This window comes from Psammomys obesus, unplaced genomic scaffold (assembly GCF_907164565.1).
Source record: "Psammomys obesus unplaced genomic scaffold, mPsaObe1.curated_primary_1811, whole genome shotgun sequence".
NCBI lineage: Eukaryota > Metazoa > Chordata > Mammalia > Rodentia > Muridae > Psammomys > Psammomys obesus.
In genome coordinates this window covers 36,062,272-36,086,197 of record NW_026596046.1, presented here as the reverse complement: position 1 = coordinate 36,086,197, position 23,926 = coordinate 36,062,272, and the positions used below count along the sequence as shown (strand labels likewise).

Here is a 23,926-nt window from a genome sequence, read left to right as displayed (position 1 = left end):
CTAATCTCAATCCTTCCTCCTACTGCTTTGTGCCTCTTCCCAAAGCTGGGGACACAGGTGAGAGAAAACGTTCCAATGAACAGTGGCTGTCATACACTCTAAGCTAAGGCCTGGAATGGGGCTGGAGTACCAGCAATTAGGATCAGGTAGGGAAGCCTCGCCATTGCAGCCAGAGTTGCAGGGGAAAACCCTGAGCAAGGTTTTCAGCCTTTAGGGATTCCCCAAGTAGGGCATACTCTCTAGACACAGGGTGAGGGTAGCTGTCTGAGCCAAATTTTCCCCTGGGTGAAAGCCTGCTGGCTGCCTCCAGCCTAGACTGAGAAAAATGTTCCGGAGAGGAATGTGGGAAAGTTGGAGAGGCCCCCCAGGCAGAGCAGGAGGCCAGCTATTGCTATGTATCTGGTTTGTATTCTCAAGAGGGAGCAACAGGAAAGCTCAGCCTGGACTTGGACTGCAGAGGATTCTGGGAGTCAGGGAAGGAGTGTGGAGCAGGTGGCTCCAAGATCCTAATAAGTACAGCTGCTCCAGGCAAGCCTCACCTTCATATGGTACATCATCATCTCATTGGCCAGGTGGCTGCGGTACTGGGCCTCGTTCACCTTTTTGTATAGGAGAGACTGAAGAGGAGAAAGACAGGGCTGAAGTTGGAGGCTGGAACACCCTCAGAATGCCCAGAACTGGTACAAAGGGGTGAGACTGCTGAAGTTCTCCTTCCTGTCACTTTGGAAGCCCAGTGTAAGCTATTAGCAACAGCCCAGTCTGGGATGTTCAGGCTCCACCCCCACTCTCATCCCAGCTCTCTCACTGGCTCTCCCCATTCCCTGGAAGCCCTTAGAGGAGAAGGTCAGAAAGGAGGAATTAACTTAGGAACCTAGGCTGCATTTGCAGCCTAGGGCTGCCAAGATCGTGGACAGAAAGACCAGAAGAACTAGGTTGGGTTTGGTTCTGTTTCTTTTCCTTTCTTTTTCATGCTCCTCGGAAGCTGGGTGGACAGGACCGGAAATAGTATCCCCCGCTTTCAAGCTGAAGGAGCAGAGGCGGCCAGCGGATAAGGCAGGCTGCACAGCGCCCTACTCGCTGGGATCTGAGCCCTGAGCATGGACGGGCCAGAGCAAAGAGAGGCGATGTGGCCAGCAGAAGGGCACCCCCCAGCCCCAGCCATGCTCCCTCACGTGGGCGATACTGATGCCGCAATAGATGGAGAAGGCAGTGGCCAGGTCTTCATCGAACTTGCTGAACCATGGCCCATTGATCTTGTTCACTAGCTCAGCCACACCGATGACCTCTGGGAAGAGAGAGAAGATAGGAACCTCTTGTGATGGCTTTCAGTGAGACCTGCCTTTCCCCTAACTCCCCTGGAGGTAAAGGCTCAAGCCCTGGCAGTCCCAAGGGCTCCTGCTCCGGGTCGGATCTGAAGAAACTAAGACCACCTTCCGCTAAGCCCCGCCCCGCCCGGGCCCGGCCCAGCCCTCCAGTCTCCGCCCCTGGCGGCCCCAGTCCGCACCCTGGTTCTCGTTCTTGATGGGGAAGCAGAGAATGTTGCGCGTGCGGAAGCCAGTGCTGTCGTCTACACCGCGATAGAAAAGCGGATGGGCGTATGCGTCTGGGATGTTCAGGATCTGGCCGGTGGTCGCCACGTGGCCCGCGATGCCCTGGTCCGCCGGGATGCGGATCTCATAGCTCTGCCCAGTCAGGGACGGAGTAGAAAGCAAGAACTTAGCTCGACCACAGACAACCTTGTTGCTTGTTGCCCGGGATCCCTCGCGTGCTCCCGAACACCCTCCACAGTTCCTCACCTCGTCGTCCACTACGCCGCCATCAAACACCTTGGCCACCAGCTCGTTCTGATCCAGCAGGAACACAGAGCAGCTGTGAAGAGAATTGGTTGGTTTGTGGGGTCCTGAAGCCGCTCCAACCATAGGACTAGAGTAGCCATTTCTGAGGCTCCGGAGAGTGTCTCTCCACTCTCCTCAGTGCTGGCCATTTCTAAGCATTCCTGCGTTTGCTTTTTATTTGTTTTGTATTGTATTGTTTCTAACTCGTAGACAGCCATGGCAAGCAAAGCTAGCACTGTCCCTGCTGAGATAAGGGCCCCGTCAGAAGGAAACGCTGGATAAGGCGGGGAAGGAAGAGAGGTGGTGAGGACCCAGGCCTTCCTCCCACTACCATCCCACTTCCGCTTACATCTCCGCATTGCTGAGGTTTCTGGCCTCCGTGATGATCTCCTGTAGCAGGACAGAGACATCATCTGGAGGAGGGAGGGGAAAAAAAGCACCGTGAGACCAGAGGAATGCCAGGCAAGGCCTCAATGTCTCCTCCCCAAACAGCCTGTGTAGGAGACAGTCACTTACCCAGGTGAGTGAAAAGGTTCTTTGCTACTTGGAGCAGAGCCTGGGAAGGAAGACATGAAGATCACAAAGTTGGATGTTCTCATTCCTTCCCCAGGGCCCACAGAACAAGCTAGAAATTTTGGTTCCTAAGTGAATGCATGGGGGTGGCCGGGTGAAGACCAACAGGGAAGGGAGTCTTGGGCTCTCAGAGGTCTACCACCTTTTCCTCTTGCTGCCCAGATGTTGTGGCAGTGCCTGTGTTCAACACTAGAGGGCAATCTCACACAATGCGGAGTACCCAGGCAATTCCTGCCCTCCCTCTTTGAGGTCACTGGGTTACAAGGCAATGCTGCCTTGGCCTGGATGACACAGGCCAGCCCTCGGAATGGAGCTGGTCCCCAGGAGGAGCTCGCGGCAGGCGCTCACCTGGCACTCACACTTGAGCTTCTGCTCCTTCTGGAAGGCCAAGGTGCTGGTGAGCACCGTGCCTGTGTAGTGGAAGCAGTGTTGGATCACGCGTTCATCCTCGTCTGTGAACCTGGAGGAAAGGCCGGGGTCACCGAGGCGGGAAGGAAGATGGGCTTCTCTACCCTTTTGTCCTGTCCTCCCACTGCCAGGAAGCCCATATCAGCCAGCTAATGGATCGATCATCACCCCCTGCCTCCCCCTTCAGGCTAAGAGCTTTCTTGGGGAAAAGCTCTACTTGTCCTCCAAACTGTGGGCTCTACCCTGGGCTACTGCTTTGGTTTTGTTGTTGGTTTGTTTGTGGCGGGGTTATAAATATGGTGCCTAGGCTGGCCTGGAACTGCTAGGCTCAAGAGACCCTCCCACTTCAGACTCCCTAAAAGCTGGGCTACTGCCATGACACCACACCAAGAGAGCTATGGCTTCTTGAAACTAGACACATCTCCTTTTTTGACTAAAGTCACTCAGATCAAGGCTAGCCTCCTCCCTCAGACTAGAGACTTGCCAAGACTAGAGCTGGCTGTCCTCCCACTCTTCCGCGATGCCCCCTCCCACCCCTGCAGTCTCGTGGAGAGGCAGCGGCAAAAACACAAAACAACACCAGATGATGGGGAGCCAGCAATCTTGCATTAACTGAGGCCCAACCCTGCTGGGGTAACACCCCTGCCTAGCCTCTTCTCACACTGTGCCCCTGACCTGTTTCCCAGCTCCAACTCCTTATTGACACCCGCACCCCAGAACTCACAGATCTCCTCCAAGCTTGTTGAAGGCGCAAGCCAGGGCCACCACCTGGCCAGTGGCCCGGCTGATGACAGGGACGCACAGCACAGCCTGCAGCTCGCAGCCCAACATGTTTTGTAGCTGTTGCACATCATCCTGCAGAGACGCAAGGGTAGTGAGGAGGGCCGGTGGCCGTCTTCCCTCGGCCCTCACCACCCTCTGCAACCCGCTATGGCATGAGGATGGGGCGCCCCAAAATCCTGTCTCCCCATTTCTAGGCTATCCCATTCCAAAGACCCCGGAGCCTGAGCAAGGGGTTTCCCCTCCTCCGCCTCCTCTGGACTTACAGAGGTTAGATCCTTCAACTGGATACACTTCTTGTCTTCTACCACCTGGCCCAGGCGGCCCATGGTCAGCTGGAGAGTGAAAAGAGACCTAGTTGGCTCAGCTCTCCCTGTATCAGGGATGTCAACCCTTCCTTGCCTTCCAAGTCTGGAAGTGTCAATAAACTCTTTGAGCAGTTCAAAGAATGGATGGAGCTGGTACTGAGGAGCAGAGGATAGGGGCAAAGGGGGACTGTCCCTGTGCCTCTGTCTCTATGCTTCTCGGGCTGCACCCCACGCGACCACCTAGAAGACCCATATTTTTTCCAAGTGCTGTCTGGGTTCTGCCTTCTGGTATACCTCATCCCTCAGGTCCACCTACTTCACAGACCTGGTCCTCCCCACGTGGCCTGTCCCACTAGTGGACTCTAAGGTTTTCCCTGACTAGAGAGTGATAAACAGACTCTGAGGAATCTCACTGATCTCAAGAGATTCTAAAAGACCCATGCCTTACAAACACGCCAGCGGAGGAGAGCTGGTCCCTACAGGGCCTCCTCTCCTCTAAGAGATCGCCCCCACTAGAGCCCGATCATGAGAGAGCACTCCTCTGTAATTCTTCTAAGTAGATCTCAAGGTCTGTACTAGTCCCACCAAGAGCTTCTAGCGGGCCCCAGTCCTGCGAGGACTTCATGGTTCCTCAAGGCTCCAGCGCAGAGGATGGAGGTGGAACTTACGGGAAAGCTGATCTCTTCTCCCAGCACTTTATCTCCAATGACCTATGGGACCCAGCAATGGAGACAGGTTAATGGGAGGAAAGGCGGACACAGGTTGTCCCGCCTCACTGTGGGCTTGGACCCTCACCTTGCAGGAAAGCTGCAGATTGTCCTCTGACACCAGCAAGAGGCAGCAGTGAGAGGCCTCTGTCTCCTGCTGCAGCTGCAAGGGGACAGACAGAGCCCGGCTGAGTGTGGGGCTGAGCCAGCCTCTAGCCTCTCTGGGGCTTTCCGGGATTGGGGGAAAGACGAGGGAATGGGATGTTCTGAACTGAGATGGGAGGTTCAAGGGTCCGTCGGTCTTTGGAGAGAGATGGGGTGGGAGAAGATGCTCAGGGACTCACATATCGAAGGACCTTGAGCTGCAGGGAAGTGGCGTCCAAGTCGTAAAGTTCCCCTGCAAGGGTGAGGCTCAAATCAGCGAGGGCTCTGACTTGCCTGGGGGCTGCTTCCAGGTCCCCCCCCCGCCCCTCAGGCCCCACAGGACCACCGGGAGGACCCACATTCTATCTGGTTACTACCTGGGTTCTGCCTGCTGGTGTACCGCACCTGTCACGTTTCACCTATAGGCCTAGCCCTGCCCTCCGGGACCGACCTGCCAGGTCCCTCACCACAGAGCTGCAGGATCTTTCGGCCATGGCCAGTGTACGTCTTCTCGTCCTGCTCTTCAGAGGCATCCACCGAGGCGCTCCGCACAGCTTCAGGCCTGTGCTGCTGCAGGGCCTTCACCCTCCGCAGGGCCACCAGAGTCTGGGGCAGGCAGACTGGTAAGCACACCCTTGCTGCTGGCACCGCTACTCATTTTCCTCTCCTTAGATCAAGCAGGTCCTTCCGCAGGCCCCACGGTGCCCACTGCCCACCTCTGTTCAGGTCCCAAGTAATGCAAGCTGTCGGGCCCTCTACCTCCTAGGAGTTCTCGCTGCCCTTAGAGCCTCCTCCCATCCATGGTCAAGTATAGTTGGCTCCATCCCTTGCTCATAGATTCTTCCAAAAGGGTCAGAGTTTTCTGTCTAACACCAGCCCAATCAAGACCACAGCCTCCTGAAACCTTAGGCTGAAAGGAGCCTCAGTTATGCACAGGGCACCTAGCTCATCACTAACCTGCGTAACTCAGCGCTATCATTACCCCAGCCTCAGCTGTGAAACTGAGGCTCGTAGAGGTTACGCTCCTTGCTCAGAGGCGGTAAAGCTGGAACCAGCAGCCAGGCCTGCCCAGCTCTCTGGCGAGGTCGTCCTCCCACCAGCCCTGGCGAGGCTCCTCAGCAGACCCTGTGTTACCACGGGCCTACCCCACTCACATGCTTCTCTACCGCCTGCAGGCTCCGCTCCTCACTGTCACCCAGCTGGCCACAGTGCACCTGGCGGGAAGGGAGAACGACAAGCTGTGACCTCCCCTCGCCTGTCTTCAGCATGTCCTCCCATGGCCGGTACATGCCAGTCTCCACCAACACAGGCTATGACCTCCATGTAAGCCCATCCTTCAGGCCAGGCAGCTAGCACCTGGAGCGGCTTTCCCACAGAAGACATCTAGGGCAAGTGTAAAGTGTGGAACTTTTCTATTTCTGTCCCATCACTTTCTGTGCTCACTGTCCCGCTCCTGGAGCGAACTGTCCCATAGATAGCACAGTCCAGGTGTACAGTGTCAGGAAGGGAAACCTTAGACCCTTCTCCATCTTCCACACAGGGAGCGCTTCAAGCCCCGTTTGGAGGATTTATGGAACTAGCTTCAACCTTCAGCTCTATCCTTTCTGGGTGGGGTTTGAGCTGCCCTAAAAGGAGCCCAGCACGACATCCGCCAGAGAAGAGGTGCAGCTGGAATGAATGAACTTACGGAGTGGGTGCTTTTTGCCTTTTCTGTGATTAGCACGACTGTGAGGTGCAGTCCTCCCCCTGGCAGATAAGCCAGGGCCCAGAAGGGGTGAGGTGCTCGCCCAAAGTGGCCAAGCAGAAAGAGGCAGGGTTAGGACAGGCTCTATCCATCCCCTCCCCTTCGTGCCTACGTTTTCACTCTCTAGATTCATTCTTACTTCCATTATCCCCCCGCCCCCCATCCCGTGTTCCCTGTGGTAGTCACACTCCCTTCAACCTTCTTTCATGCTCTTCCGCCACCCTGCATGGGTGTTTGAAGAGGAAATGTGACGATGGAGATGGAAGGAAGAGGAAATGGCAGTCTAGGGACCCACTGTGGCCTGCCAGCAAGGCTCCCACCAGCCTTCTCAGCTTCATTAGCTCCCTCAAAGCTGCTCACCACCTGTGGGACTCCCACAGAGCTTGCAGGGGGCGGGGGCTTCATCCTGCTTCCCTCGCCCCAGCAGCCCCTGCCTGCCTCTCTGCCCTGGGTCCCCTGCCAGGAGCAGATGGAGAGGAGGAGACCAGCAGGTTCTCAGGAAGCTCAGTCTAGCCAGGAGCAGGATGAGCCGGGGTACACTGGAGGGGGTGTGGAACCTTATACCTGAGGGAGCTGGGGATACACAGACAGCCTGGGCTGTGAATCTCGGAGGAGGCTTTCTGGAAGTACAAGCCGAATAGGAGCGAGAGGAGAGAGGGGAAGGGGGCTGCAGACAGGAGGCTGACTGGTTAAATACCAGGTGGGAGGTATATGGGGAAATGAGGCCCTGGGCTAGGGAGCAGAGGCCACGGAGCCGGAGCCACAGGGGGAAGGAAGGGCCTTGAACTTGGAATTTAAGCAGCTTTCACCTCTGATAGCTGTCACCTATAAGATGAAGGGTAAATAACAGGAAGGGAGACTAGAGCCAGGGAGACCCGGAGAAGACCTGGGGGCCTGAGGTCTGTGTTGAAGCTTCAGCTAGGAATGAGGTGCCTGCGGCTCCTGAGGCCAGCTGCAAACTGTTTACATGACTATGCTGGCCTTTTATGGCTAGCATGTACGCCCTTCTTGCTCCTTCTATCTGGACTCCTCTCTCAGGAAGAGGGCTAGTTGGGACTCCTCTGGAGCTTGGGTGAGAACCAGCTCCTTGGTTTTCCAAAGGCTGGATCCAGAGCAGGGAGGCTGAAAATGCTGAGGGATAAAAAGAAACTGTGCCCAGCATGCAGTGCGGGGCTGCCTCAGTCCCCAGCTCAGCACTCCTCATACACACACACACACACACACACACACACACACACACACACGTACTCACTTCAAGAACCTCAGGCCCCTCACACTCACTCACCCATGGAAACACACACACACACACACACACATACACACACACAGACACACACAGCTCCAGGGCCTATAGCACCCACATGTGCGCATTCATACAGCCCACAGGAAATGAGTTTATACACCCAAGAGCCACACCCGTACTTCCAACATCCTGTAACATAACCCAGTTCATCTCCCCAGCATGCTTGCCTGTGGTAACGTTTACCCTGGTAAATGTTAACGTAAGGTGGGTGTCTGGGGTTCGGTGGGAAATGCTGATCAGTTGGCACCGGTGTTTAGGAAGAATGAGAAACCCATCCAGGCTACCAGGCCCACCCTCCTTCAGGCTCAACATGACTAACGTCATGAACGCTAACGGGCACAGCAGGGAAGGGGGCATGGACACAAATCATGCCTCATATGCCAGAGACCAAGAGCCGCCCACCCCTCCAGAACTATTATCTCAGAACTGAAAAACAGGTAAGAGGCTTTCCACACAAAGAAGGCACAGACAAGGCGCCTGGAACTGAGCTGGGAAAGCTCAGCGCTCAGGCGCAGGGCCGTGCACTAGGCCGGGACATTTCTTAGGGCCTCTGCTGACCGCAGCTCCATCAACCCCAGGACTCTTCACAGACTCCCTGGTCTCCCAACTAGTGCTTGGGAGCCTTTGCGATTCTTCCCTTACTTCTGTCTCTTGTTTTGTGCCCTCCAGACGATATGGTCATCTGTAGCCTGGTCACAGTGCTTGAGACCTAGTAGAAAGAGCTCTTGGTGGATAGGTGTGAGTATGCGTGTGTGTGTGTGTACAAGAGCGCATTCATGCATACGTGTGTATGCTCACAAGTTCATGTGTGCGTGTGTGTGTGTGTAGATGGCGGACACCAACAGCAGAGATGCAGATGAAAGTCAGAGTTATCAAGGAAGGAGCTGATGGCTTACAGCCCTCCTCCTTCCCCTGTTCCCTCTACTTTCAGGGCTGGGTAGCAGCTGGGTGCCCCAAGGCTGCTGTGTCACCTCTGGGGATGACAGACCCTGTGGCCCAGGGAGCAGCTGTGAGATGTGTGTGCCTGTCAAGCAGGCATCCTAAGAAGAGTGTTTCTACCTGACTGGGAAGACTCAGGCTTGGGGGAGAACTGGACAGTGAAATGCTCTAAACCCCCTTCAAGAGCTCTTCACGGTCAGGGTATTTGAGGAGATAAAAGAATGTCGGTCAGAAACTTCTGAACCCAGGTCACACCCTTCTTGCTAGCACACATCCTGCACTTCAGCCCAGCTGGGATCACACCCTCCCCCAGTACCCCCCCGCCTTTGCTCATGCTGTTCCCTCTGCCCTTTCCCTTCTCAACGACCCACCTCCTACCCACACCCCAAAGCCCCAGTCCAATGCTCTCTCCACTATGGGGCATGCCTTGATGCTCCAGCTTCTGCCGCCAGAAGCTTCTGTACCTGCTGGTAGCAATTATGTCATTTGGCTTTTGGTGGCCTGAAGGTGTCCCTGCCTGTCCCCAGACTGAAAGCTCTGAGAAGCAGAATGGCTCATTTCAGCACCCAGACGGTGGCTGGCTGAGTTAAGATGACACTGGGGTTTCCTTTCTCCAGAAAGCCAAAGTCCAGACTGCTGGCTTAACACTAGCAAAGGTGAACACGGCAGCCATCCTCCTGTTGCCAAGATGAACAACTTCTCAAATGTCTTCACCTTGGGGGAAATGCTTTCCTTCCCACCCAGTCATCACTGTCTAAAGTGAGGACAGGCTTGCAAGGAGCCTGGATCATCAAGATCCTGTTCTGTCTACAGAGAAGGTAGTCGGAAGCCACTGTCTCCCCACCCCAACTTTCACATCTGCCCCTTCCTGTCTTCAGCCCACCAACTCCGGGAGAGGCTACCCAAGAAGTATGGTAAGAAGTAGAGGTAAGAGTCCTGTCTGCAGCAGATCTTATCACCAGAGGAGCACAGGCTCCATACATAACTGGGGACCATAGGGGCCATTCTGGGCTCTGTCCCTCAGGCAGATGGGCCTGGTGTCAGAGATTCAAGCCAGGACCCTCATCCCAGCTGGAGGCTGCCCCCTCCCCTCCTACTGCTTGCCCTGCAGCTCAAGAAAGGTCAGGCGCCTTGGAAACCTTTAATTCCCTTTTAATGAACTCAGGAGCAGTCCCTCAGTGCCTGATTTATTTGTCCAGGGCAGCGCCACTCTGATGTAGCCAGTAACTGTGGTTTGGGGTGCAAGCCTTTTCCTAGGACAGGACAAGGGTTTTGACTTCCATCTCCATATGGGAAAAGAGATCAGAAGAGTAACAGAGCCTTCACTGACAAGGCTCAGCCACCTCTCCACGGAGCTGTGAAGCAGAAGCTTGCGAGACCCCACGAGGGGCAGCAAAGAGCATCCAGGAGCCCAGAGAAAACCCCTTGAGCTCCCACGCTTCTCCACTTCTGATGGAGGCCCCTTTTCTTCCCTCTGGTCCACAGCTTCAAGAAGCGTCTCGGTTTCTGCTTGTTACCCAGGCTGCTTCACCGGGGACATCGACCTCCCCTTAAGTCACTAGCTCCAGCAATGCTGATGCCCAAACTGCCCAAGTGTCCCTAGTGGGGGTAGTCCAAAGTCCAGCTGTACGCTTTCAGTGTCTGCCGGTCGCAATCACCTCACTGTGTCCCTGTCCTCTTGGACACTACCCATACATAACCCATCCAGAGTTTCCAGAGAGGAAACTCATGAAGGCTGAGTCCGGATGGAGCCTGGGTTACCCAGTGGTTTCTTCTGCCAGGGTGAGGTCCAACACTGGGCTATGAAGATGGCCCAGGAGTGGTCAAGCCCTCATTTGTCTCCAATGTATCCCAGTGGCCTTGCATCTTCACCTCTCTCTCTTTCTCCCTCTCCTCTCTCTCTCTCTCTCTCTCTCTCTCCCTCTCTTCTCTCTCTCTCCCTCTCCTCTCTCTCTCTCTCTCCCTCTCCTCTCTCTCTCTCTCTCTCTCTCTCTCTCTCTCACACACACACACACACACACACACACGCTGCAACCACAGCTTTCCCCCTGATTTCCTCTCCCCCATCCTACCCACAACCCAGCCACCTGGGCAGTCTCTTACCAAGATGACGGCTGCCACTGTTCCAGCCTCCTTGTCCACCAGGGGTATGATCAGCACTGAGGGGGGAGAGGGCAATGAGGTGGTCCTGCAGGCCCAGTGAGGCCCAGAGATACTGAGTAAGGACCCAGGGAAGGAGACAAAGATGCAGACAGAGAGGGCAGGACAAAGATACAGAGAGACCCAGAGGCCCAGAAAGACAGAGAGCACACCTGAGCCAGTGAGAAAAACAACCATAGCGACAACCCCTACATAGAAGAAGATCCCCTCACTTGACAATTGTCTTGTGATTCTCCCAGAAACCCTGCGAGGGAGGGAGGCAGGTAAAGCTGAGCATCCCGGTTCTACAGGTAGGGAGCTGAGGTCCAGAAAGGGGAAGTGACTTGCCCAGGGTCACCCAGCAAGTCAGGTCTCCTGACTCCCAGTCTTGTGCACTTTCCACATCGAGACAGAGGACAGAGACCTGGAGAGACTGAGACACGAGGCAGAGAAAGACATGGCGGACAGGGGGCAGGGAGAGGACAAGAGAGAGACACAGACAATGACAGAGAAGATGACAACTACAGCCCCACCTGGCAACAGGCACAAGCACAGAGCAACTGCAGCCATCAGTCACCGAGACCAAGTAGGTACCAGGCCCTTAACACATGCCCAAAAACATCCCCTCAAGAAAGGCACTGCTGCCCCTTTTACAGTCAGGGACTTGAAGCTCAGGAAGACTAGTAGCATGTTTGAGAGAAAATTACAGGAGGGATAGCTGGAGACACAGAGCAAAAGGAGACAGACGAGGGTGGGTAGAGAGCCGACATGACCTGGGGGCAGAGCCACAGGCTCTCCATCCCTGTTTTGTCTCCAGCCCTTACCTTGGGTGTCAGCAGCCAGCGGAGCCACCAGCTTGGCCAAGGGCTTTCCTAGTAGGTCCGAGGGTCCCAGCCCATTGCAGCTCAGCCGCTTCTGAGAGATCACAGCCTCTCTGAAAATAAGACATGGTCTCACCTCTCAGGCTCCGGATCAAAGAGGACTTGGACCCACCCCCAACAGCCTGGAGCAAACAAATAGGCTGAACCCCGCACACATGCAAGGTTCTGGATTAGTAATTCTCAACCTGTGGGTCGTGACCGCTTTGGGACTCAAAGGACCCTTTCTCGGGGGGGGGGGGGGGTCACCTAAGACCATCAGAAACCACAAATGTTTACAATTCATACTACAATTGTAGCAAAATTACAGTTATGAGGTAGGAATGAAAATAATCTCATGGCTGTGGGTGGCGGCCACCACAACAGGAAGGGCTGCAGTACTAGGAAGGCTGAGCACCGCTGATGTAAGTGATTTGCTTCAAGGTAGACAAGGTCAAAATGAGGTGGGACCCTGCCCACCTCCACCCCATGTAGAAAGACAGGCAGCCACGGCCTAGCCTTCCACGTCTCTTGCTGCTAGATGTCGGAAAGGCATATGCACAGAGCCCAGGGCAGGTCCTCTGGTGATCGAGAGCAGAGGCACATCAGGGCTCTCGGCTTGGGGCGGGGGCGGGGGGCAAGTTAAATCCCGCCCTTGCTCCTTGACCTTAGTCGGGCAAACTATCTCCGCAGGAACCACCCTGGCTACAGTCCCCGGGCATTTCCTGCAACACCGCAGTCAGATTGCACCGGGCAACTTATGTAGGTGACATACAAGGTACTTTTCTTGATGCTGTAAAAAAATAAAATAAAATAAAAAGCTTGACAAAAGCAGCTCAAGTTAGGAAGGGCTTATTTTGGCTCACAGTTTGAGGGTCCAGTCCGTTGTGAAGGGAGGCATGGGAGTGAGAGTAGCTCATTGCCACAGAAGCCTGGGCAGCTGGCCACACTGTGTCCATAGCCAGGAAACAGAGGAAAGCTTGCCTTCCCATTTGTTCCTTCCTCAAATTCACCTCAGACCCTACCCCATGGGGTGGCACAGTCCACATTCCGGTGGGTCTTCCCTCTTTAATTAAACCTCACAGGCACATCAGAGGTGTGACTCCTAGGTGATGCCAAATCCAGCTAAGCTGACAATGAAGATTAACCACTACAAGCCCACCTGCTACCCAGACACATCACTTTAAGTTCTAACTCTAATTCTCCCTCTGGTCCTCAAAGGCCACATCATAGTGGAAAATGTATGTAGTTTATATAGAAGAATCCTCAAAAATTCTAACCACCCCCTATCTGAAGTTCAAGGCAATCTCTGACCTGTAACCCACTCCAAAAATCAAAAAGCAAGTCACATAACTGACAGCATACAGGGCACAGAACGAGCCTTCTCATTCAAAAGAGAAGGACTAGGGGCATAGCAAGGAAAGGCCAGACCGAAATGAGACTCAATCCTCTTCAGAGCAGGTACCAGATCTCAAAGCCCTGGCGTCGGCTCTTGGCGGTACTGTCTGGTGCCGCAGCCCTCCAGCTCTGCCACCTGTGGCGTACATATCCTCTTTCTCTGACTGGCTCAACTCCATGCCTGGAGCTTTTCTTTCTTTCTTTCTTTTTTTTTTAAAGAATTTATTTAAATTTATTTTATGTGCATTAGTGCAAAGGTTTCAGATTCCTTGGAATTAGCATTACAAACAGTTGTGAGCTGCCATGTGGGTGCTGGGAATTGAACCCGGGTCTGTTTGGAAGAGCAGACAGTGCTCTTAACCACTGAGCCATCTCTCCAGACCCCTGGAGCTTTTCTTGGTGGATATTCTTCACATCTTCAACATCCTTAAAACATGGGCTCCACTTTCAGAATTCAGGCAGTGGCCTCTTGAGGCCTCCTTGCCGGGAATCTGACCCGGAAAAGCATTTCCTGAACTCAGAGGCTCTCTGGAACCCTGGTTCAGGCCTGATATGGTCCTCTGACTCTTATATTTTCACATGTACCAAGCTGATACATATGGATGACATTTTGAAGTTCTGATGTCAGCTGGTGACATAGCCTGGCCCACCTCTACCATAGCCGTAGTACCACCTTTGTGCACTTTGATGGCTCCGCTAGAAAAATGTTTCCCTATTCAGTTGTTTCTGAGCCGGGAACCCATTAGGTAGCGTTCTTAGTTCAATCACTTTTCTCTCAAATAAATCTGCATTTTCAAAAGCTGAAGCTTTCAATAGACACGGTTTAGGCCCCAGACCACAGTTCCTATTGGCTCAGTACAAGATGCAACATTTCTGCTTAATGGTGCAGATCTCTTAAACTTGTAGACACCTGTCAGTAGCCACTATGTCTACAGCTTCAACTGTGTTCACATTTCTTTCCTTGATAAATTGTGAGTTTTCACACCTTTCTGCTTTGGAGTTTTATTATAAACCTCTATAAATGCAATAACAGTGAATACGCCATAGCCTAAATGCTTTCAGATTATTTGTATATAAACATAAAACAAATGCCATCTTGTCCAGCTCCCATTAGGCTCCTTACTCCTATTTGAAATCTTGTGAGACAGAGCATCACCAATGACATTTCTACTGGAATTCAGGTCTTCCACACTTAGACCAGAATGGTCCCTTAAGCTCCTTTCATAACATTCTAAAGCTTCTCTAGGCCCCAGCTCCAAAGTCTCCAAATCCTTCCCACAAAGCAGTTCTAAAGACCCACAAACCACATGGTCAGGTTTATTACAGCAATGACCCCACTTCTGGTACTAATTTCTATATTAACTTTTTTTTCTTTCTGTAATAAAATAGCGATTAAGAAAAACAAAGAAGAAACGGTTTGTTTGGACACACAGTTCTGTGGCACAGCAATCCTGTGTGTGTGTGTGTGTGTGTGTGTGTGTGTGTGTGTGTGTGTGTGTGGCAGGTGTGGTGGTGGAAGCAGCTCTATTTGTTACAGCAGGAATGTCAGGGAGTAGGATGGTAGCACCGAGGTTCAGAAAGGTCTTCGCTCCCTGCTAAGCCTCTCTGGAAACACCCAAACAGACACACCCACCAGTAATACTTTTCCTAGGTGATTCCAACTTGAAACAAATTGGCAATGAAGATCAACCATCACATATTGACTCAGATTCCCTAATATTTCTAGGGGTTAAAAATTACCATCACTCTCCCTCCAGGGGGAAGTGATCAGAGAGCCAGTCACTGAGTTCATGCCAGAGGAAGCCCCTGCTCCCCTTACTAGGGACCCCACTTGGATACTTAGTCTATGGACTAAATCCAAGCCAGTGTTTTAGGTCCTCTCCATGCATTGTCCTTGTGGGGTATCAGTCTCTGCAGGGCTCCCGGGGCTCAGGTTTTTTTTTTCTCTGTTGGTCTCCTTTTGGAGCTCCTGTCCCCTCCAGGTCTTTCTATTTCCCCCTTCTTTCCAAGCCACAGAGGAAGACAACGCAACCAGTCCTGATGAGATTTGATAGGCTAGGGTCAAATAGAAGGGGAGGAGGAGCTCCTCTACCAGTGGACTAAGTGAGGGGTTGCAGTGGGGGGGGGAGTGTAGATATAGGGGAAGAAGAGGGAGGGAGGGTGCAATTGGGAGGAGATGAGGGAGGGGGCCACAGCTGGGATACAGAGAGAAAAAATTGTAATAAATGATAGTAACAAAAATGTTTAAAAAATTATCGTCACCTTCGTTTTGAAATAGAGAAGCTGAAGCACAGGACAGCTTACACAAGCCATCTGTGGTCACAAAGCTAGCGAGCGGGAGAGTGAGCTCTGACCTCAGGCACTGGCCCCAGACTCAGGTGTAATCACTATGCTTGGGCAATCCCAAGGGCACATGGAGTGTGAGCCTCAAGCAGGGCTCAGACATATGTGGGGGCCGAGGCGAGAGAGGTTGGTGATGGGAGGAAGAAGAGGTTCCTCTCTGCCCTCTGCACACACCATCTTCCTCAGGCTCCTGGCTCTCCCTGCTTAATTAAGCGCCTGAATTTTCACCAAATGTCACTCCCTGATGATTAATTGCCCTGGGTTCCTCATCTCTCATGCTACTTCCACTTACTGTGTTTGTAAGAATTGCCTGACCTGGGGTAGAAGACAAGTTGGGACTCTGGAGCATGTAATCGGGGTCATTAGGGGAGTACAGTACAGATTAGATGAGGAAAAGGGAGGGGTGACCTGCAAGTCACAGGTCGGGAGGTCACAGCTGCTGGAGAAATCAAGGGCCAGAGAGATTGAGCATTCTTTCAAGGTCACACACAGTAGCAGTCATCGCCTCCTGGCCCTTCTGACCAACTCAGAATCTACAAGAACCAGTCACGTCTCCCATCTGCCGTCCTTCACACCCAGAGCCTCAGAGGCTCCTGAGTGATGGGCACCAGTTCTGGGCTGTTCCAGCTGCTTGAAATCAGGACGGCGGGAGAACAATGGGAGTTTTAAACCCCACCCTGCTAGTTGACCTCAGATATGCTGGAAGCTGCAATGGGGTGATGGGCCCTGCATTGCCAGTCCGTACCTAACTCTGAAACCTCACCCTCCTGCCCAGACTACCCTGCTTCCTACTCCTAGACCCAGATGGCCCCGCCCACAGGACCGCATGAGTCTCTGGCTCTGGTTCACAGCAGCAGGCTCCAGAAACTCCGAGGCCACCTGGAGGTGCCAAGGACACTGTGGATGTCCCTGAGGTGCAGTAAAGATAGCTCAACCCTGATGTATCTTCTCTGGTTCCTTTCCTGTCAAAGCAGCATAACTCCAGTGACTCATGTGTAGCCTGCCCTCGAGGCCTCTCTTTCCCCAGCTCCCTCAGTAACTGTCCAGTTGCCTCCCATCTGTGCCCTGCTCTCTGCCCAGCCTCAGTGGAAACACTCTCCTCCAGCCACGGGCCTCCTACCTGGGTTTCTAACAGTCCTCCCTGGCAGAATAAGAATGCATTTCCTAGACAGAAGGCCTCATGGGCACACACTGGTCTCCCATATGGCCCTTCTGGGTCAGCTTCAGCAGAGGGAGCTACCATGGTGGGACTTGTACCTGACTCAGGGCCCAGCTTTGTGTAGAGACAGACATACAGATGACAAGGGAATGAAGGAAGGGCACGCCCGGTCTACCCGCATACAGGGTGGAAGTAGGTCAGGAAAGACTTCCTGGAGGACATGCCTGAGTCCCAAATGACACACAGAGGACATATAGACAGGCTAGATGAGCAAGTGGAGGGAAGTGAACGGAGGGGTCAAAGGGGAAAGGGACATAAGCCTGCTGGAAAGTGAGTATGGCTGGGCAGTGGAAGGCAAGGCCAGAGGGGACCCAGGGTCCTGGAGAGCTGGATTTGATCCTGACAGGAAACCCTGACAGGAATTTGAGCAGGAAAAGACGTGATTGAGTTTGGTTTCAGATTCTTCAAGCTGTCTACCTGGGTAAAACTAGAGAAAGAGTATCTGATCCTGGAAATCTAGTCTCAGCGAACTTGGGACCAAAGAGGGGAGGCAAGCTTAAGACAGAGCTGCCTTGACTGGAACCGGGCCCTCACCAAGCACAAATCCTGAACTCTTAGGAAGCTTTGGCACCTTGCTCTGAATTCTGTCTCCCCCTGGTCCTGTCACAGCTCACAGCCTCAGAGAGGGGCATGATTCACACACCCCCATGGTCGTCCATTTCCTTGGTCACATCCTTCCCTGAATGTGTACCCCTGAATGCTCCTCAAATGACCCCAGGCTGTAAGTAATGGTTGCTGAGGTGGGGTTCCCCAGCACCTGGGAGCTCTTCCCACTCCCCTTCCCTGGGAGCCTCCTGCCTCTTCTCAACTCTCCCTGCCATTTCCAGCTGATGCTGAGGACCGGCGGCAGGGGACTCAACCCCAAAGCCCAGCTGCCCAGACTAAATGCCAGTGACTCAGTCCTGGTGCCAGGGTGGTCACAGCCTGCCCCACTGAAGAGAAAGACAGATGGGCGCGGAGTGCAGAGAGGAACGGGCGTGGAGTTTATGACAGTTCCGTTCTTTTAACAACTATTTGTTTAATGGAGAGAATAGAGGGGAAAGCTGTGTGTTGGTAAGGTCAACAGCCTGGAAAGGCCACGTGTGCAGGCTCTTTCCACCTCCCGGAGCTCCCGCATCCTTCTCTGGTCTCCTGCTTTACTGAGGGCCGCCCCATATCTGCTTCCTCACTGAGCAGCATGTTTTACAAGCCCACTAAGCCCCAGCCCCGGCCCCACTCGGGAACCCAGGCCTCACCAGCCCGCTCCTGATGAGCCCTTCCCCACAATTCCAACTTCTCGCTGACCCATTCCACTGCCTGAGTCCTGACCCACCGCACTGACCTGCCCCCTCACTGAGTCTTTGTTGCACAATCCACCCCACAGAACCCCACTTAACTTATCCCCCACGCCCTCACTCAGTTTCCGTCCCCCCACTGATTCCCACCCCCTCACTCAGTCTCTGTGACAGGTTATACTGATTGTCAGCTTGACGGGTCTGGAATCACCTTGGAGACAACTCTCTGGGCATGCATGTGAGGTATTTTCTAGATTGGGCTAATTAGTGTGGGAAGACTCATCCTGGATGTGGGTGGCTCATCCGTGGGCTGGGATCTCAGACAGCGTATGAAGAAGGAGGCTAGCTGAGTGCAAGTTTCGCTCTCCTCTGCTTCATGACGGTGGCTGCAGTTTGGCCACCTGCCTCATGTCCTGCTGTCACGCCTTCCCTGCTGTGGTGGACTGTCTCCTTGACCCCCTCACTGCACCCATCCCCTCAGTGACCCTCATTCCATCACCGAACCTCAATCCATCACCGATCCTCCCTCTCACCATTCCTCCATCCATCACTGAGCCTTGCACTCTCACTGAGCATTAATTTCTCTGACCTTTCATCTCTCTCTTGAAGACAAATGATCTAGGCCAGCACCTGGCTGTCCTCAGCCGGAACATGAGACTCCAGAAATGGAACCAGCCAGACAAACCAGATGGACATTTGGATTCTGCCATGAGAAGAGACCAGGTTTGCCTCGAGGAAGTGCCCTGCAAATGGTAGCCAAGGCTATGTATGCCCAAGTGGCAGCCAGAAGGCTGGAAGTTCCTATACTTAGCAGTGGGGGAATCTGAGACTTTGGGGTGCCAATTGTCTGGTTAGAGCCTGAAACGGACTAGGAGATTGAGGTTCGGAGCCTAACAGGGTTCTCTCCTTCCCAGCCCAGAGTTCCTGTTGGAGCCAATAGAATGCAGGCAGTCACAGTTTACAGAAAGCAAGATGGAGGCCCAGCGAGAAAGCGATGGGATTGTCAGCACAGCAACACTGCCCTGGAGCCCCGCCTCCTGCCTTCCACCCCTGGACTCTTCCGTGGGCAGACTGTCCCTGCGGAGGCCACGGTGGCCAGCCCCTTGTGAAGACAGGGTCTTTCTCATTGGCAGGAACCCCTTGTGCATGTCTCTGCTGACCCACAGAAGCAGGGAAGGGTTATTCAGGGGAACAAAGAGTACAAGCAAGCATTGGAAGACACAAAAGGCAAGCCTCGTCTGAGATCCTAAACTGGGCATGCCATGAGAACCGGCAGGCTGGGGGATGAGGCAGAGCCGGACAGGTGAGGGTGGAGCTCCACCCACCTCTCACTGTCACCACCTTAGCCCCTTTTCTGTCCATCACCTCAGCCTTATCTGCGTTTATGATCCAGCCTCCAGCCACACCTGCCGCTGTTTGCCAGCCAGCAGCCGCCAGCAGCCGCCAGCAGCCAGGTTTCCTGCAGGAGCACCCCTCCCCCACCTCTGCCCACGGTAGCTGTACACAGGCAGGTGCCACCGCTTTGTCTTGATGGTGAGAGATGCCCGTACCCAAGTTGCACCCATTTCACAGAAAAAGAGACCGAGGCCGAAAGGAAACTCATTCTCTCAAGGCCAACCAGGGTTAGCCTTCATCTGAGCTGGAGTAGAAGGCCACTAGCAATCACGGGGTGTGGCTAAGCACCTAGGGTGGAAGATGTGGGAGGCAGGCATGCGGGTAGGCTAGAATCCAGGCCTATCTGCTGTCCACATGTCTGGGTCTCAGGCTTTATGCTGCTGGGAAAACTTGAGAACAGGGCGCAGGCCACTCTTGAACCCGTTGGCCCTAGTGGCAGGACGTGAGCTCACGCAGGCCCCATACACCAGACACAAGTGTGGGCAGGCAGAACAGACTCCAGAAGAGGGCACAGGTAGGAGCATTCGCCCCAGTCCTTACTGGCCTGACTGCTTGCTAAGGTCTATGCCCGGTGATGCCACTTCCTGACCCTCTTGCCCTTTCTGCCCTCTGGAATCCCTGGCTCTTCTGTCCCATCTCCGTGGAGTTCTGGGCTAACTGCATTAGAGCATTCACTTTTAACTGTCCCTTCCAAAGGCTTTGCTGGACATGCAGCCGTGGCTCAGAGGGTGCTCAGCAGGCCGCTGAGGTCAGAGCCCCTCCAAGCTGCAAGCTGTGCATGCTGCCGATACCACTGACTCCACACGGGAGCCAGGCATCAGAGAGGGTAAGCTCCACAGAAAGGAGCCTGCCATTCCACACACCTCTTCCCAGTCCCAGGAATGCCTTCCCAGACTGCTGGGAGAGTTCCTGGAGGAAGTGAGCTAACATCAAGTGGAGAACTGTGGGTGAGAGGGCCTGGCTCAGTAGAGAAAAGGGACATTCCTGCTTTTTGTTTGGTTGGTTGGCTGTTTTATTTTTGTTTTGTTTTGTTTCTGAGACCAGGTTTCTCTGTGTAGCCCTGGCTATCCTAGAACTCACTCTGTAGACCAGGCTGGCCTCAAACTCACCGACATTTGCCTGCCTCTGCCTCCAGAGTGCTGGGATTAAAGGTGTGTGCCACCACCGCCTGGCCCAGCTTTTTTTTATCTTTAAGATTCGGAAGATCTGGCCCAGTGGTAGGTGAAGAAAGTGTGAGTACAGCTTGGGCTACAGAGTGAATTCCAGACTAGCCTGGGCAACTTAGTGAGATCCTATCACAGAATAAAAAGTTTAAACATTTTAAACGCTGAGGGATGTGGCTCAGGAGAGTCCTTGCCCAGCATGCATGAGGCCTGGGTTCAACTGCTGTCCTGCTAAAAAGCAGCAAGTGTTTGGGCCTCCTGACAATGATGCAGCACCACTAATGTCACCGTGTCCCGGGCAAATCCTCTATACAGGACACAGGCTAGAGGGGACTGTGGCTTTGTTTGCTGCAGTCCTCCTGGGGAGAAGCTGTGAGCAGAAACTGAAAGGGAAAGTGTGGACCATCACCCACCCCCAAGGCCTATGGCAGGACAAGGGAATGGGGGTAGGGCCAGCTCCTCCTGCCCACAGGAGAACTCACTGAGGCCACCATCCTCGAGCCCAGGGTATCAGGGACCAGAAAGCAGCCAGGACCATGAGGCCGGCGTCTCCACGCAAGATTCTCCCAAGACTTCTATGACTAAGAGTGGGCAGGGTAGCAGCCCTGGCGCTACTGAAAGAGCTTCAGGCTGGACCCAGACAGCACAGACAGCAGCTCTATCTCGCTGTCCCCCTGTGCCCTCTGCCCCCGACCCAGTGCTCCCATAGTCTTTACATAACAAGGATGAGTCATCCAGAGGCTGTGACCTTCCCGCCCCCACCAAGACTGGGTCTTAGGCCCAGCTTGGCCTCACCCTGGCTTGTGGTCTTGAACATGTCTCTCCATGTTACCCTACTGGGAAAATGAGGCAGCTGAACTCACTGGGCTCAGAGATATCAGGGACCCGACCATAGGGCGCTGAGCTTCGTTAGCCACAGCAGACCAAACACATTAAATCATTTAATCACTTAGTCCTCCCAACAACCCCACAAGCTGCCATCATCACAGCGTCACTAAAAAGCAGAAAAATGGAATCATACAGCAGAGGACGTCTAATTTTCATGAGGCCACGCAGCTGGTACACAGGGAGGTGGGACTTAAACTTAGGTATTAGCAGTCTAGAAACTTCTCAGATCATTTTCTCTGATCTTAGGCACAGGAAGCTCTCACCATGTGTTCCCGAAGCCCAGGCAAACTGGGATTCTAAGCCCGAGGCTCATGGGTAATGCTCACAGCATGCTGGGGTTGGAACTGGGAGGAGCTGCAGGCCCCTCTTGCTCACCCCCTCAACTCTGTCCGAGCAGCCCCAACAATCTAGAAGAACTCTTTGGGAGCTGGACATGATGGATGCCATCTGTAATCCCCACACTTGGGAGGCTGAGGTAGCAGGATCACTGCAAGTTCAAAACCAACCTAGCCTATACTGAGAGACTTTGTATTTAAAAAAAAAAAAAGAAGGAAATAAAGGCAGGAAGGAAGGAAGGAAGGAAAGAAGAAAGGAAGGAAAAGAAAAAACCTCTATTGAAAATAAAAACTCTATGAAGAGAGACCCTGTCCCACTCACTACTTCCCCAACATAGGAGGAGATATAACTTCCATCTTCTGAACTGGGGACCAGCCTGGCAGGAAAACTGAAGTTGGGGGTGGACCAGATGATCCTGGAAGGGGCCTCACCCCGGAAAGCTCTCAGCAGAGCCAGAGGGCAGAGGACAGGCAGAGAATGACTTACCGGATTTTTCCTTCCTGTGGCAGCTCGTGAGGAGGGTCCTCACACACCAGCTTGGACGCCCCATCCAGCAGGTAGGTGTACACAGTCTCCTAGGATCGAAAGTGCTCATGAGACCCTGAGGAGAGGCTGCCTACTCTGTCCACAGCATGGCCACGGGGCACGTGGGGTCAGAGCTTGGGAAGGGGTTCTGGGCAGGCGGAGATCCATGAGTCTTACTGATGACAACAGATCCAAGGTGTGAGCCAACCACCCCACCTTGAACTCCCGCCTCAGGCATCTGGCAAACCATACTTGGTATGGCATGCAGGCTACAGTGTCTTAGGACGCTTCCTCCTTCCAACAGCCCCATGATCCAAGCCAGAAAACTATAGCCGGGGCACTGTGCCTATGCTTGGTAGCGCCCTGGAGACCTTCCCAGAAGAAGCAGTCTTTTGGCTGTGACTGCTCCCACTTGGGGTGTGGGTGAGGCTCGGAACTGGCCAACACAGGTAGGCCAGAGCGGCACGGAGAGCAGGCACACTTCAGGATTTACAGTGGAGTAAAGGGCTATGAAGCAGTGCCTGACTTCTAGTGAGCAGGGCCGAGGCTGAGGGCCTTAGACACAGCTGGGAGCAGAGCCTGAGCAAGTTTGCATTTCAGATCAACCATTGCTCAGGGTTGGAAGCACTGGCTAGAAGCTTCTCTGGTCTTTGGTTCAGCACTTCTCCCTCCCTAGGACAGACCAGCTTCTTTGCAGCTTCCTGGCAAGAGTCGCCTCACAACTCCACAGGGAGACCCCTAGAGGCAGTGGCCAACCCAGCACCTGTTGGTCACACTCCCCCTTTGGGAGGAGCTATTGAAAGCTCTCTCTCAGGAAGCTTGGGTTGACCAAAGCAGACTGTGAGAAGCCACAGCTCCGCCAGCTGCTTTGTGGCCCTTGGCTATTCTACAGAAGATTCCCTACCATGACCTCCTGTGACCCTGAGCTGGGTTCAGTTGTCCCAATGTGAGGTAGCAATTACAGGACCTAGGAGACAGAGGGCAGGAGCAGACTCTGGGAAGGTTCAGCTCTCCCTTGGCTTTGGGGGTGGGGATCTGGGCTCCAACTGGGAGTTTTGTTCAAGGTGTTTGTTTTTGCTTTTGAGACCAGCTCTCCAATGTTGCTCACGCTGACCTCACGCTCACTGTGTGGTTAAAGCTGGCTGAGGACTTGTGGCAGTCCTGCTTTGGCCTCCCAAGTGCTGGGCTCACAAGTGTGAGCCACCATGCCCAGCCTTTGGGCCAGAATCCAGGGACAAGGAGCCACTTGGAGGGAGCCGCCACCCTCAGCTCTGCCCAGCCTCCTCCCTCGTAGTCCGTAGTCCAGGCAGCAGCTCTGGAGGGTTTTTGTTTGTTTGTTTGCTTGCTTGCTTTCGTTTGTCCGTTTTGCTCAAACAGGTTAAGAGCCTATCAGGGCGCCCTGTGCTCAAGAGCCCCTCCCCCCAGAGAAAGGTGGACAGTCTTGGGGTGTCGGGGGGCAGAGCCGCCCTTCACTTCCGTGTGTCCGCGCCTTCCACCTGCCTGCTCAGCCACCCTGGTTAAATTTAGCCGAGTTTACTGGGTAGGAGGGTTGCTTTTCGTACACATCAGCACCATCTGCACTGGGACTGCCTGCCACAATGGGTGCTGATGAGGAAGCCAGGTGCTGTAGCCCTCCTCCCCAGCCCCC

The 23,926-nt window shown here is 53.8% G+C and overlaps 1 protein-coding gene across 4 annotated transcripts in view; it reads right to left on the bottom strand.

Annotated features, from left to right (window-relative positions):
* Pde2a (phosphodiesterase 2A) overlaps positions 1 to 23,926 on the bottom strand; it is a 61,107-nt gene that overhangs the window by 5,736 nt on the left and 31,445 nt on the right. For all 4 annotated transcript variants that reach the window (XM_055623197.1, XM_055623194.1, XM_055623196.1 and 1 more), the window contains 17 exons: positions 22,240 to 22,328; positions 11,705 to 11,814; positions 10,845 to 10,900; positions 5,910 to 5,969; positions 5,223 to 5,361; positions 4,956 to 5,008; positions 4,700 to 4,774; positions 4,573 to 4,614; positions 3,863 to 3,931; positions 3,541 to 3,671; positions 2,757 to 2,868; positions 2,352 to 2,391; positions 2,185 to 2,248; positions 1,797 to 1,869; positions 1,505 to 1,682; positions 1,173 to 1,285; positions 540 to 617 (listed from right to left, as the gene is read on the bottom strand). In XM_055623197.1, coding sequence (XP_055479172.1) covers positions 540 to 617; positions 1,173 to 1,285; positions 1,505 to 1,682; positions 1,797 to 1,869; positions 2,185 to 2,248; positions 2,352 to 2,391; positions 2,757 to 2,868; positions 3,541 to 3,671; positions 3,863 to 3,931; positions 4,573 to 4,614; positions 4,700 to 4,774; positions 4,956 to 5,008; positions 5,223 to 5,361; positions 5,910 to 5,969; positions 10,845 to 10,900; positions 11,705 to 11,814; positions 22,240 to 22,328 — 1,482 coding nt within the window. The remainder of the gene's footprint in view (positions 1 to 539; positions 618 to 1,172; positions 1,286 to 1,504; positions 1,683 to 1,796; positions 1,870 to 2,184; positions 2,249 to 2,351; positions 2,392 to 2,756; positions 2,869 to 3,540; positions 3,672 to 3,862; positions 3,932 to 4,572; positions 4,615 to 4,699; positions 4,775 to 4,955; positions 5,009 to 5,222; positions 5,362 to 5,909; positions 5,970 to 10,844; positions 10,901 to 11,704; positions 11,815 to 22,239; positions 22,329 to 23,926) is intronic.